Genomic DNA, 13,064 nt, shown 5'->3' with positions numbered 1-13,064 from the left:
TGTACATAGTTTACACACAATACATTTTTGAACGCGTTCGCATCTGTACCCGAATTTGACGCGCAATATCTCCGATGTCCGAGGTCTGTAGGTTCGCAGTGTGTACAACTGCTAGTCAATTATTAGCGCTGTTGCCACATCTACATAGTCTTTATGCGTTCATTAAATATAATTTAAAACTACTTAAATATGATATTTTTATGTTGTTAATTAGTCAATATGTATGCTATGTGCATATGAGTATATTTCTTTGCTATATAGATAATATTTATCGCAAATAATTTCAATAGAATTTAATTTTTTCAAATTGGCAGTGGGCTTTAGTCTCATAAGAAAAGCATAGGACCCCCCTGCGCTCCTCACTTCCCTCGGACCCCGATATACCTCCTTAATACATCAGCTTTAATTTTATCCCAATGAATGTACATACAGAATTACAACGTCAATATTTCAAGTTTTCGAGATTTTGGACTTCTTTTATACAAAGACAATGGAGGTAAAAAAATAAAGCGACACAATGTAATATCTACGAGATTGAGCGCGTACTGTAAAGATAATAGACTAAAGTAAATATTATAATAACCCTCTTAGCGTGAAAGACCGGCGAAAGCTTACAAAAACAGTATCCGCTGGCGTGAAACTATGTAGCGGGGACGAGCACAACAATAGTATTAGGTAGGTCCGCAAATCGAGCGACTTTCCCGACAATATACCGATTCCATTGAGACTGCCTCCTGTTCCTTTCACCCGAGAATCTCCATCGCCTCGGCTGGGACAAGCTCGTCCCCGAGGGGGCTCAAATTCTAAACAGGCGATGTCCTCGACGCGTTTCGACGCCCTATCTCCGCCCACCCACAAAAATTCGCCTCCAGAACGTTTAAATTGCGGGATTTGTGAAGTTTGCGCATAAAATGTCGAAATTAATTACTGTTTGAGGTCGCTAAAGGAATTGGTGATTTAATAACTGGATAGAAGAAACTGTCGTTCGAGAATTCCAAAAAAAGGAGGTCTGAGACAATTTTTTCATAATAATTGATGTTACTAAGATAAATTTCATTTCGATTATTACTCGAAATTTTAGAAACATGTACAAATTGTGGAAACATGCCGAATTTTGGAAACATGTCGAAATTCTTATTTTAAGTTAACCTCTAAAAAAAGAATTTTCAAATTCTGAAGTTCACATGTACCCACATAGAATAAATTTCATCAATCTAATCAATTTGTCCTATTTAAAAAAATTCATGAGAAACGTCTAAAAATCAGTCTCTTAATGTGATTTATCCCATTAATTCACGAAATTCTCGACGATTCCACACCTTGTCTCGATTGAAATCATTCTGATAGTTCTGGATTTATATTGCATCCCCGTAGAGCTAAAATCTTCTCTCTATCTCTCGATCTTACTTGACTTATTGAGAACCCCTATCTAAGAACCTTATTTTTCAATAAGCAATAAGTAATCTGTTAAATTTACTTCCTGGAAAATGTGACAAATTTGCTTTTCAAATAACGCAATTTCAAATTTTAAGATTCTTCTTTAAAACAAGTTATGATACTTTAACTAAAATTCTTCAGATTAGACTTATATTTAACCTGCCTCATAAAACTTTTATTCTAACGAATTCTATTTTTGGACGACACCGTTAAAATTCTAAATATGCCCCATAAACTCCCGAACAGATCCGTTAGGGTATCGTTTTTCCACGCGGACTTCATAAGTGACAACCGGAAATTTTTTGGACAGCTCCCACACATATCCACTTTGTCTCTATTTTAATCTCGTTCGGTGTAATCAATCATTTCCGTGCGTTTCTACAGTCCCGGTCGCGCCTTTTTTACACGGAAGGACGGTAAAAACAGTCGCTTTTAATTGCCTTGTTTTGGACGACAAAAATAAACCATTTTCCGGTGGCTTTTTGTACCGGATTCTGCACGGAATCGGATAATGTTGCCGTTTTAAGGAGGTATATCGGGATACCCTAACCTAAAAACACCATTTTTTTAAATTTATTTGCAAAATTTGACGTGATAGAGTATTTTGAGTTCAGATTCATGATCAGCGACCCCAAAAACGTGTAAGATGCCTACTTCCAGGTTCCGATGAATTTAGGTACACTTTNCGTTGCAATTTCTCTTAGTAAAAATTGACTTGCTTTAATAACGTTCTCTTCTATAATGAATGTCGTTTTGATTTTTTCTCCAGATTCCGGAAATAAGTTGGAATACTATTTTAATCTTATAATTCCAAAAAAAGTACTTGAATTCTGAGTTTTATCCTAAATTCCCGAAAAAAGGTTACCGTTTAGAGATTTTCCTCTGTAAAAATTGATTCTATGGGGAAATTCCAAAAACATATGCTGGAAATAATATTTTAATCTTATAATTCCAAAAAAGTACTTGAATTCTGAGTTTTATCCTATATTCCCGAAAAAAGGTTACCGTTTAGAGATTTTCCTCTGTAAAAATTAATTCTATCGGGAAATTCCAAAAACATATGCTGGAAATAAAATTTTAATTTAATAATTCCAACAGAGACTGTTTAAATTCTGAATTCATCCTAAAATTCCAAGAAGAAATTGATCTCCAGACATTTTTATTGGTAAAAAGTTATTCTTTCCCGAAATTCCGAAAACATGACGGAATTCACATTTTAATTTAATAACTCCAAAAAATTCTTAGTTTCATCTTAAAACTCCAAGAAAATATTGCCTTTCTCGCAATTTTCTCGGTAAAAATATTTCGAATACATATGGAATTCATATTTTAATTGAATTCATAATGGAATTCATATTTTAATTTAATAATTTCGAAAAAGAGCTTGAATCTTAAAATGCCGAAAAAGGTTGTTCTTGTCAAAAATTGATTTTTTTCCCCAAATTCCCAAAATATATGCCGAAATTCATATAATAGTTTAATAACTACAAAAAAGGGTGCTTGAATTCCGAAATTCATTCTAACACTTCCTAACAAAGATTGATTGTTCTTCGGGCATTTTTCTTTTCTCTTTCGCGAAATTCCGGAAGCATATGCAGGAATTTATATTTTAATTCAATACCCTAATTCGAAAGAGTGCTTAAATTCTAAGTAATTTATACTTGAATTTAATAATTCCAAGAATGTGTTTGAATTCTGTGGTTGACTCTAAAATTCCGAGAAAGGATTGTTCATATATTTTTCTTGGTAAAAATTTATTACTTCCCAAAGTTCCGAAATCATGTCGGAATTCACAATTTCATTCAATAATTCCAAAATGGGTACCTACTTGAATTTCAAGTTTCATCATTTATGATGAGAGAATTCCGAGAAAATATTGTCGCATAAACATTTTTCTCGGTAAAAATTAATTCTCTCCAAATTATGAAAACAAAGGTTGGAATTCAGATTTAAATTATAAAAAACAATGCTTGAATTATGAGTTTGGAATGAATGTTGGAATTTAAATTTCAATTAAAAAATTCCGAAGTCATGCTATTTAGACATTTTTCTCGAAAAACGTTAGCCCTATCTGGAAATTCCGAAAACATCAGAATTCATATATTAATTTAATAATTTCAAAAAAGTGTTTAAATTTAAGTGAATGTTTTAGTTTCTCTAAACATTTTTCTTTAACTGAATTTAACACTTCCAAAGACAAGCAAAGGTTTAATTTTCAGTTTCATCCGAAAATTCCTAGAAATGATTGTTCTTTGTAAAAACTAATTATTTCTTGAAATTATGTCGCAATTCATATATTACCTAATATATTTCAAAAAAGGGTATTTCAAGTAATCCTAAAAATTTATATTTCTTATACGTATATCGGAATTTCGAAATTTTTTTTGAATTTCAAATACAATCTAACGGTTGAGGTAAAAATTCAGACAATTTTTGAAAGGGTTTTGTATTTTTCTTTGAAATTTCTAACTTTAAACGCAATTTTCAGTCAAATTTATAGGCCTAGATCAGGATTTCGACAATATTGAAGTGGCATGATGCAAAACAAAATTTGAAACCCAATCTCGCATTACCGTGGGGAAATCCTAGCATTACAGCAAAGACTACATTTTAGGTTTAGCTTAAAATTTTTTAAGCCAACGCTATTTCACGAAAGCAAAGCTACAGATTCAACCAGAGCTCTTAGATCCCGACAACATTTTGGCTTTGTGTACGGGAGTAGACTTCACGGTTCAGGGATGCCGGTTAATAAATATACACTTATGACCGAAAGTGGATCGCGTGGGCCGACTTAATTCCCTACGAAGGAGCCTTCCAACAACGAGGATCAATCTTCGTAGGCAGCACAACCCAATATCGAATTCTGAAAGCAGTTCCATGTTGGCAACGGAGCCGCACGACCAATTATAGCGCTACTTAATACAGCAACTGTCGGAGAAAAACAACTTTATGTTAATTAAGGCAGTTTTCAAAAACAGCCATAAAATTAATTTAATTGGATATATGTTTTCCATTAACATACCAAATTAAACAACGTTCAGTAAACCAAACAATCTATTTTCACTTATAATATTATCCCGAGACGAAAACGAAAGAATGCCATGCTGATTTGATATTGCTGTCACGTTGACTTTAATTAATGCTTTGTCTGTCTCGTTTCTATGATTATTGAATATATGGTCGTGGTGTGAAAGTATTTTGGTGTGTTCGTCAGTCGAATCAATTTCATCCTCTCTCCGCGTGACGTCATTTGAGACCAGCCCAAATTGCATATTTTAAGTTAAGTAAAAAAAGTAATTTCCACATTTCCATATATGAATCGTATTTAAAAAGCCAGTTTAAGTATGTAGAGTCTAAACGTATATCTAACCTTAAATATTGTGCCAACTTTGAAGCTTTAAAGAACGTTACCTATATTGCATAAGAAAAGTGAAAGATGTGAAGATGTCTAGGCTGCAACAGCTCTGGATGATTATTAGAAAGACGGCAGACGTAATTTTCATGCCCATCCTTGGCAGGAAAGATGACTTCGGACGGGGCGGGGTTGAGCGGGACTACTGCTCTTTACCCAATTCATTTGTTTTTCGTGCCAATATCCCATGATTTCATGTGCTATCAAATGACGTCACCCCATGAGCATAAGTACACCATATACTCACACAACATATTTTCACTACAAACATCAAATTCATTTATCGCAAATGTAAAAATTTTGAATTCTTTCTCGACAATTTTAACAATATTTCGGAGCAGTTTTCGAAATAAATGTGGTTTCAACGCAGTTGCGAAATCACTTTCTCATTCTTGCACAGTAATTTTCTTGCTGGCGCTCAACAAAAACTACACTTTTGAACACAAAAATGATATTTCGCGACCTAGAATAAAAAAGAGCTATTTCTCAATAAAATTCAGCATTGCTGTTCCTCGTAGCAAGAATTCTCCTAGTTGTGCGGTAGCGGGGACGGTGTACTATTAATAAAAGTTAGTAAAAACGTTTCAGTTTAACCGTCAAAAAATCAACTGTCACATCCCCATAAACCATAAAAAGGCGTTTCACTTACCTGGCAGCACGCAACAGACCGATTGCGCCCTCGAACTGGCCGCTCCTCAACCGCTTCTGTACGTTTTTCATTGCATCTGCCCTGTAAAAAAAAATGCGTTTATTACATGAGAAATATGGCCCCGCGAGGGGTTTCGTCGGTGTTAAATAACGCGTGATAAAAAAAGTGTATTTAATTAGTATAAAAGCGTCTAGGCAGAGGGGGAGAATATGAGAAATGGGGTGGGAATATAATTGTGGTTTTTATCACACGAACGCATATGCGGCACGTCACGAGTTGTGGATTGCAGCGGTGTATCTTTCGTGTAAGTACGTGAGGTCCGCGTTTACTTCGTTCGCCACATAATGAAGGTGCGGGTAACTAGCCATTAATTTAAACTCACAGAAATTAACAAATGTAATTACACATACGGCCTAACCTTCTCCTAAACAATGCTTAGGGACCGGCGAATGTATCACTGTCAATTAAAATAAACCCTAAAGTTTGCTCCGTTAGATTAAGATCGGTTAAGTGAGCAGGCCGCAGTACACATAACCTATTAAAAATATGATATTAATACTGTTAGCACAGTTAATACTCTGAGTTCCAAAAAAAGGTACAGAACAATTTAAATTCATGCAAATTCCCGGTCATCTAAATAAAATTACCCGCCCTTTTGGTCGTACGTTGTGGTCAATGAACGGGGTTGTTTTCCATTATGTAATTTTTATGCATCCTCGCCTCGCGTTCCCGTCAAAATTAACGGGAGAGCGCCAATTATGGGCGTTGAAAAAGCAACAATAAAATAATTACCCTCGGACGCTTCTAATGAAATCGCCGGAATACGTTTTTAAAGCGGGAAAATTAAATTGTGCATGCTTCATTGCGGAGGCTAATCGCGCAAACAGGGTCGATTAGATAGGTCACTTAGAGTGTTAACGAGAGGAAAATTAATGTCATTTATTATTATTTTCTTGTAGTAGAATAGGCATGTTTGTTATATGTACGTTAAAATAGCCAATATTACAACCATATAGAGCGCTGTGTTAGTTATGTTCTATAAATATACACTTAATGAACATACCAAGCATGGCTAGCTGATTTATTTGCTATGTTCGCTGCACACAGCATAGCAAACATGTTTTATGGTATGTAACTAACTATGTTTGCCATAATCGTTAAAATAACCGATATGACGACCAAAAGACCAATATGTCAATTATGTTCGGTATACACATAACGAACATATCAAATATAGCTAGCTTACGTATGTTAATATCAGGAATAAAGCTTTGTAGCTATGTTCGCTGTACATTTTATATAGTCAATATTACAACCAAACGGAGTGGTAAGCTTGCTATGTTCGCTATACACATATACATATAATTATATAGCAAACATAGCTAGTTGTTCCATTTCGAAGCAACACAGAGCAATAAATAGCTATGTTCGGTGTACATGTTAAAACAGCCAGTATTAAGACCAATTATGTTACGTTCGCTGTATATATAAGCGCGATGATTTTTTGTTAGGACCATATAGAGCGTTATATAGCTATGTCCGCTATACAAATTAAAATAACCGATATTATGACCAAATAGAACCGTATGTTTGCTATGTTCCGTATCGTAAAAGCGAACATAAACAGCGAATAAAGCTAATGTTTTATGTTAACTTCGCTATATATATTTTAAAGTAGCCAATATTATGACCTAATTGAGCGCATGTTAGTTATATTCTCTATACACATAATGAGCATACCAAACGTGGTTAGTTATTTTATTTGCTATGTTCGCTATACACATAGCACAGCAAACATGTTCTATGCTAAAACCACAAAGACTGCTATACTAACTATCGCTAGCACAAATAATGTTTTGTAGCTATGTTCGCCGTACATTTTAAAACAGAAAATATTACGATGAAAGAAAGTGGTATGCTTATTATATTCTATATGTTCACAGTAAGGCCATAGAGAGCGCAATGTAGCTATACATGTTAAAATAGTCAACATTATTACCAAATAGCACGGATGTTCGCTATATACATAAGCGAACATAGCAAGCTAGAGCTAGTTGTTTTATGTTGATGCAACACTGAGCACTATATAACTACGCTAACTATTTTTGGTTCGTCAAAATAGCTACATTTGGTTCGTTAAAAGAGCCATAGCTACCTCGTTGTTATTATTGACATATTTTGCATAAATTTCTCGTCCTTTACATATGATTTGAATCATTTAAAATTAAAATTTGCTTCGAAATAGATGTAGCATACAATTCGTATGGCCACCAACATTAAAAAGTTTTCCCTATTTTAATAAACAAAGCGAACATAGCGCTCTCTGAGACAAGTTAAATTAATTTCTCTTCCTGAGCATACGATTAAAATCTTTAACAATCAAATACGCTTCAAAGTTGCTATAGTGTCAATTAAGTGTTCGCTATTTCAGTAATAAAGCGATCATAGCGCTGTGTTCGACCTTTTAGTATAGTGACTTAGTATTATGCTAGTTTCCCACTCTGGGCATATGACGAAGTCCTTACTAACCAGTTGTTATTAAAGAACGAAGTTTTTTAAACGAATTTATAAGACGTATGTAATGAACCGTCCGTAATTTAATTGTGTCGCCGCCGTTATTCGCCGGCGCTGCACAACCCCCCATAAATTCCGCGCAATTGGGTGTGCGCAGCGCAGGTAATAAATAATTTAAGTAATTATCCGGTACGTGGGCTCCGATTTCGCTTCCTAGTCCACTCCTGGAGTCGCACAGGCCGATAATTTAATTAGGTTGTGCTCAAATGATATTAATTACGCCCCGATTTCGTTCGGCTCAGCGGGAACAGGTCCCGCTCTCCCACACAGCCCGGAGTGTTTGACTGGTTCGCTTCCTGATTTTAATTTTTAATGAAAATATAATCAACGAATGCGCCAGACGCAGCGTCGGGAATTACGCGCGCCGGCTGAAACGGTTTCCGTGTTTCAATGCGACCGATAGTTTGCTCAATAAATATCAGAGTGGTTTCGACGAAATATGCTGAATTTGTTCAATTACGGGACACATGAATAATAAAACTTCGGTTAAACTGATAAAAAATGAATTATTAACAGCATAAAGCATACAAGCGACAAGTTTATTATATGCTCTTCTAATTTGAGTGATATTGAACCAATACGACTTTCTACGAACTATTTTTTCAGGTTAGAAGCAATTAAATTTGCCTCTGCTACATAAGGTGTTTTTAACATCGGTCATGGAAAACCTGGAGTGTAACAAATGTTCCGTCGCGACCGCTGGGCGCGGGGATAGTGCGATCGGAGTGATTATGGTGTCGTTGTGTAGGTTGGACCTTCTCTGTCGAACAAAATTGGTCTGGGCATTATACGGTTGCGGGGGTGGCAATGGGGAGATAAATAATGAACCTCCATGTTTTGGCTATTTTTATTTTGGCTCTGTTGATATTTGTGAGCTTTAAGTGAACTTAGAGTGAAGTTTTCCATCGAAAGATATAATAGAATAAGAATAGGTCCGTTTTGTACTGTTTTTAACAGGATATAGGCAACCAGGAATACAAGTCGATTTGCGCACTTAATATGTTTAAAAAAATCTCATCGATTTGGTGCATTTTGCGTTACTGATACGTTCACCAATACGACACGTTTACCAATACGACACGTTTAACTATTCCCACAACAATGTCTAATAAAAAACGTATCATTTAAAGATTACAAGGACGGCAAACCAGGTGTCTGTTTTATTCGGCAGATTAGTAAGGGAAATGTTATATTCATGAAATATCATTGTAAAAAAATGAAACGGCGTCAAATTAGCAACAAGGACGGCAGAGACAGTCGGAGACAAATTGACTCTGGTCGAATGGCCGCTGTAAATACCGACAAACGGCAAAAAACGAGGTGCGCAGCAAAACAAAGACGTGAAAGTATATAGGGGACAAAAATAGGTTTGTAATCGGGGGGCGAGCAAAAAGTCTGGAAATGTTAAAGCTCTCGTTTGAATCTGTGAGAATGTAAATAAATTCCCGTCTACTGTGAGGTGGTTTTTCCCTGTTTCGAGTTACTGTCCGTCAGTCAATTATATTCTTAAACCGTTGGCGATAAAAACGATCGATGAAGGCAAAAACAATGGTTTTTTTAGTAACTTGGGGTTCGTCCAGTCAGATAACTTCGAAGATTAGTATTAAAAAGATTAAAGTTTTATAAAAAATTTCGATGTTTAAACCGGACAGGAAAAAGTGGTGAGGGGCAATGAGAGTACTTAAATTATGACAGCGACAGAAAAATTTTAAAATACCTATTTAATAATATAGACCGATCGAAATAACTCATTTAGACGAAAAAAAAAAAAGAAAATTGTTATCTGGACTTTTATAAGTGGAAATGGTAAGGGACGAAAAAAAAAATAAATACGTGAGCAGGGATGGCGGAAGGTTGATTTGGGGGGTTGAAAAGTTGTGAAAAATTGTATCATTGGGATTTCTGGCGAAAGTTGACGTTAAACAAAAAAGTATTCAATACAAAAGTTGTAGATCATGCAAAAATCTACAACTTTTGTAGAGGTCAGTTTTTAAACAATGAGACACAGTTTTTTTGTACGTTTTTCCGTAGAATTGAATGGTGTAATCAGTTTTTGAATGTTTTAAATTTAAACAAATTATCAACAATTACTGAAAAATTCATTGTCGCAAGTTATTTTTTATTTTTTTTTGCATTTTTGAGCATGTTTTTGAATTGTGATTACAGATTTTTTTATTTCACCAAAAAGTATATGTCAAAACGAAAAAAATTATCACCGGCAGAACTCTGTACGATGATTTTCCTAAGTAGAATTTTTCTTTCAAAAATGTTTCAGACGGGAAAAAATGAATATCTCGGAAACTTCTTGATTTTTTTATCTAAAAAAATGTGTGGTTATTTAAGACACAGAAAAGTATACTTTCACCAAGTTTCGTCAAAATTAAGTTATTTTTGCGGAAATGAGAAATAAAATACGAAAAATCAGAAAAAAAAACTGTTTTTCGCATTTTTCTCGGAAGTTTTAAGGTTATCGTAAAAAATGACCTCTATAAAAGTTGTAGATTTTGCATTGGATACTTTTTTGTTTCACGTCAACTTTCGCCAGAAATCCCAATGAATTCAGTGATGTAAAATGACCGTCATTTAAACGTCATGACGCGGTCGACCGCGTCATGATAGGTTTTGTTTCTTAAATATTTAAATTATTATTATTATTTTTTATTACAATAAAATAAAATCACTTTATAGATACTTTTGATGATTTTATTAATGTTAATATTAAATTAATATGTATTAAATATTCATTGTCAATGCGGTAAGAAGTAGGTTTATGTTCCACCTGGTGACGTGGTGTCCTTAAAACTTAACCAATGGTAACAATTTTTTGTTTTATTACTTTATACTTGTCATCTATAGCCAAAGAACATGTGTTTTTTGTGTTGTTTGTTTTGTAGTTAAAAACTTTTTTGATATTAATATAGTTTTGTTGATGAATTTATTAAGGCAATATTGAGATTCAGTAATTTATATTTTAGAAAAATGACATTAAATTACATTTAAGTACTGTTATTTTTCCTAACTGAAACTATTTATGACGTGTAATGACCGTCATGACCTGGTCACGAGTTTAAATGACGGTCATTTTACATCACTGCCAATGATACAATTTTTCACAACTTTTCAACCCCCCAAATCAACCCTGCTCAGGCATATATTTTTTTTAAGTTTATTATAAGCCCTTTTACCATTTCCACTTATAAAGGTACAGGTAAATTTTTTTTTTCTCCAAGTGTAATTTGGTTGGACTAATATTAATTTATTTTTTCTAAAATTTTTAAATTACAAAAACTGAAAATAATTCCACGTTATGATTCATTAATATATTGAGATATTTGCATTGGTGCTTCCTTGAGATTAACGCAAGTGTATTCTAGACTACTGTTGGTCGTTGTTGGCACTGAAAACTTACAAACATAACCAGGATAAATATAACGAGAGTTTCTAATCTAAAGCTTCCACTAATTTAAAATCAGTCGCAAAAAAATTTGCATATTTCGTATTCTGCAAGGCTTACCATTTCCAAATGCGATGTCTACACATAAGTAGTGACACACCAAATTTGATTCAAATTAGACAGTGTATTATATATATATATATGGAAAAAAATTACATTATTAGCCAACCTGGTTAAAACACCATATTTTAGGCTCATTTGCCCTGTGTTGCCTGATTTAGGAATCATATAATGATATTGCGGGAAACAACTGCTCTGGGCACTAATGTCGAGTCAATGAATTATATCAATAGTACAGCAAACAACTAAGACCATACCATTAAAACCATACAATTCAGCAATTAAATGTTTAAAATCTTTTTCCTTTGTATAAAACACAATTTCGTGAGAATGGCGTTTTTACATTTCCATTTCGGGGTAATAAAAAGGAAATTATAAGTAACCAGAATTGATTGTCGTCTCCCAACGCAACAGAGAGATAAAAAGCGATCTGATACAACTGTTTCCCGTAACAATTTTCATACCCCGCTATGAAATAATTGCGTGCCAGTCTTCTTCGAGTTTTCAATCTGCTTAGTCTGCCTAGTTAATTATACACGCCCATACTCCCTTCCATTATTTCCCAAATCACTAATCCCCATAGAATTCCGCCCGGGGTATATAAGAAAGGTTATTATGATTTCGCGCAACGCCCTGGGACGTTTCCTGAAGATCCCCGTCACCGATTTGCCTTCCAGGACAGCGCATTTGGAAAAACAAAAGAATGAGGAACAATTTTTTTCAATTAAAACGTAAGTAAATAACAGATTTCTATCTAATGTACAGAAGCAATAAAATTATAAATTATGGATAAAAATTAACCCAATGAATTCAATTCAATTTCAAAACATTTTTTTCAGTAACAAGGCTCAAATATATTTCATTGAAATTTCAGTTTTCAGCATATAAAGAGCATGAGAAAATAGACATAGAACGCGCGCTAATAACTTTGGCAGGAAAAAATGACCGCAGATGGAGCGGGGTCGAGCGGGACTATCGCTCTTTACCCACGTCATCTCTGTAGGCCCGGACGTAAAGGCAGGCCCTTTCTCCATCATCCCAGACAGCCAACGTGGCCGGGTTCGAGCAGTTTCTGGGGCCTCCTACTGTAGACATAGACCGATTTCGAATGATTTAGCTATTTGGATGGATACCCATACGAACTAAGTATGGGTGAGATGTAATCTACAAAGTATATCATCTTAAATGTCATTACTATAGAATGCCTTCGGACAAATCTCACCTACAGATTGTCTACAGTTATCTATTTAAATAACAATTTAGTCCTAACTTTTCTGAACAATTTGTTTTTTGATTTACGTCCATTTATCCCTTATTAATTGAGATAGAGATACAGTTAAATTAAAGTAGGTAAATCAGCTTATCACAAAGAAATATAAATACCTATAGATACCTATAAAATAAATAGTAAAAAGTCGATGAATTAACATTTGGTTCCCCGTTATTATCCTTGAGGTATTTTTTTTTTTTTTTTTTTT

The 13,064-nt window shown here is 34.3% G+C and overlaps 1 protein-coding gene across 1 annotated transcript in view; it reads right to left on the bottom strand.

The window, feature by feature from the left end:
* Window positions 1-13,064, bottom strand: part of LOC108904053 (protein timeless homolog) — a 307,033-nt gene that overhangs the window by 258,465 nt on the left and 35,504 nt on the right. Inside the window, exon 8 of the mRNA XM_018706438.1 lies at window positions 5,499-5,579. Coding sequence (XP_018561954.1) covers window positions 5,499-5,579 — 81 coding nt within the window. The remainder of the gene's footprint in view (window positions 1-5,498; window positions 5,580-13,064) is intronic.

The sequence above is a fragment of the Anoplophora glabripennis genome, unplaced genomic scaffold, assembly GCF_000390285.2.
Source record: "Anoplophora glabripennis isolate ALB-LARVAE unplaced genomic scaffold, Agla_2.0 scaffold10, whole genome shotgun sequence".
Taxonomy (NCBI): domain Eukaryota; kingdom Metazoa; phylum Arthropoda; class Insecta; order Coleoptera; family Cerambycidae; genus Anoplophora; species Anoplophora glabripennis.
The sequence above is the reverse complement of the archived record's forward strand: the minus strand, read 5'-3'. Positions and strand labels throughout refer to the sequence as shown.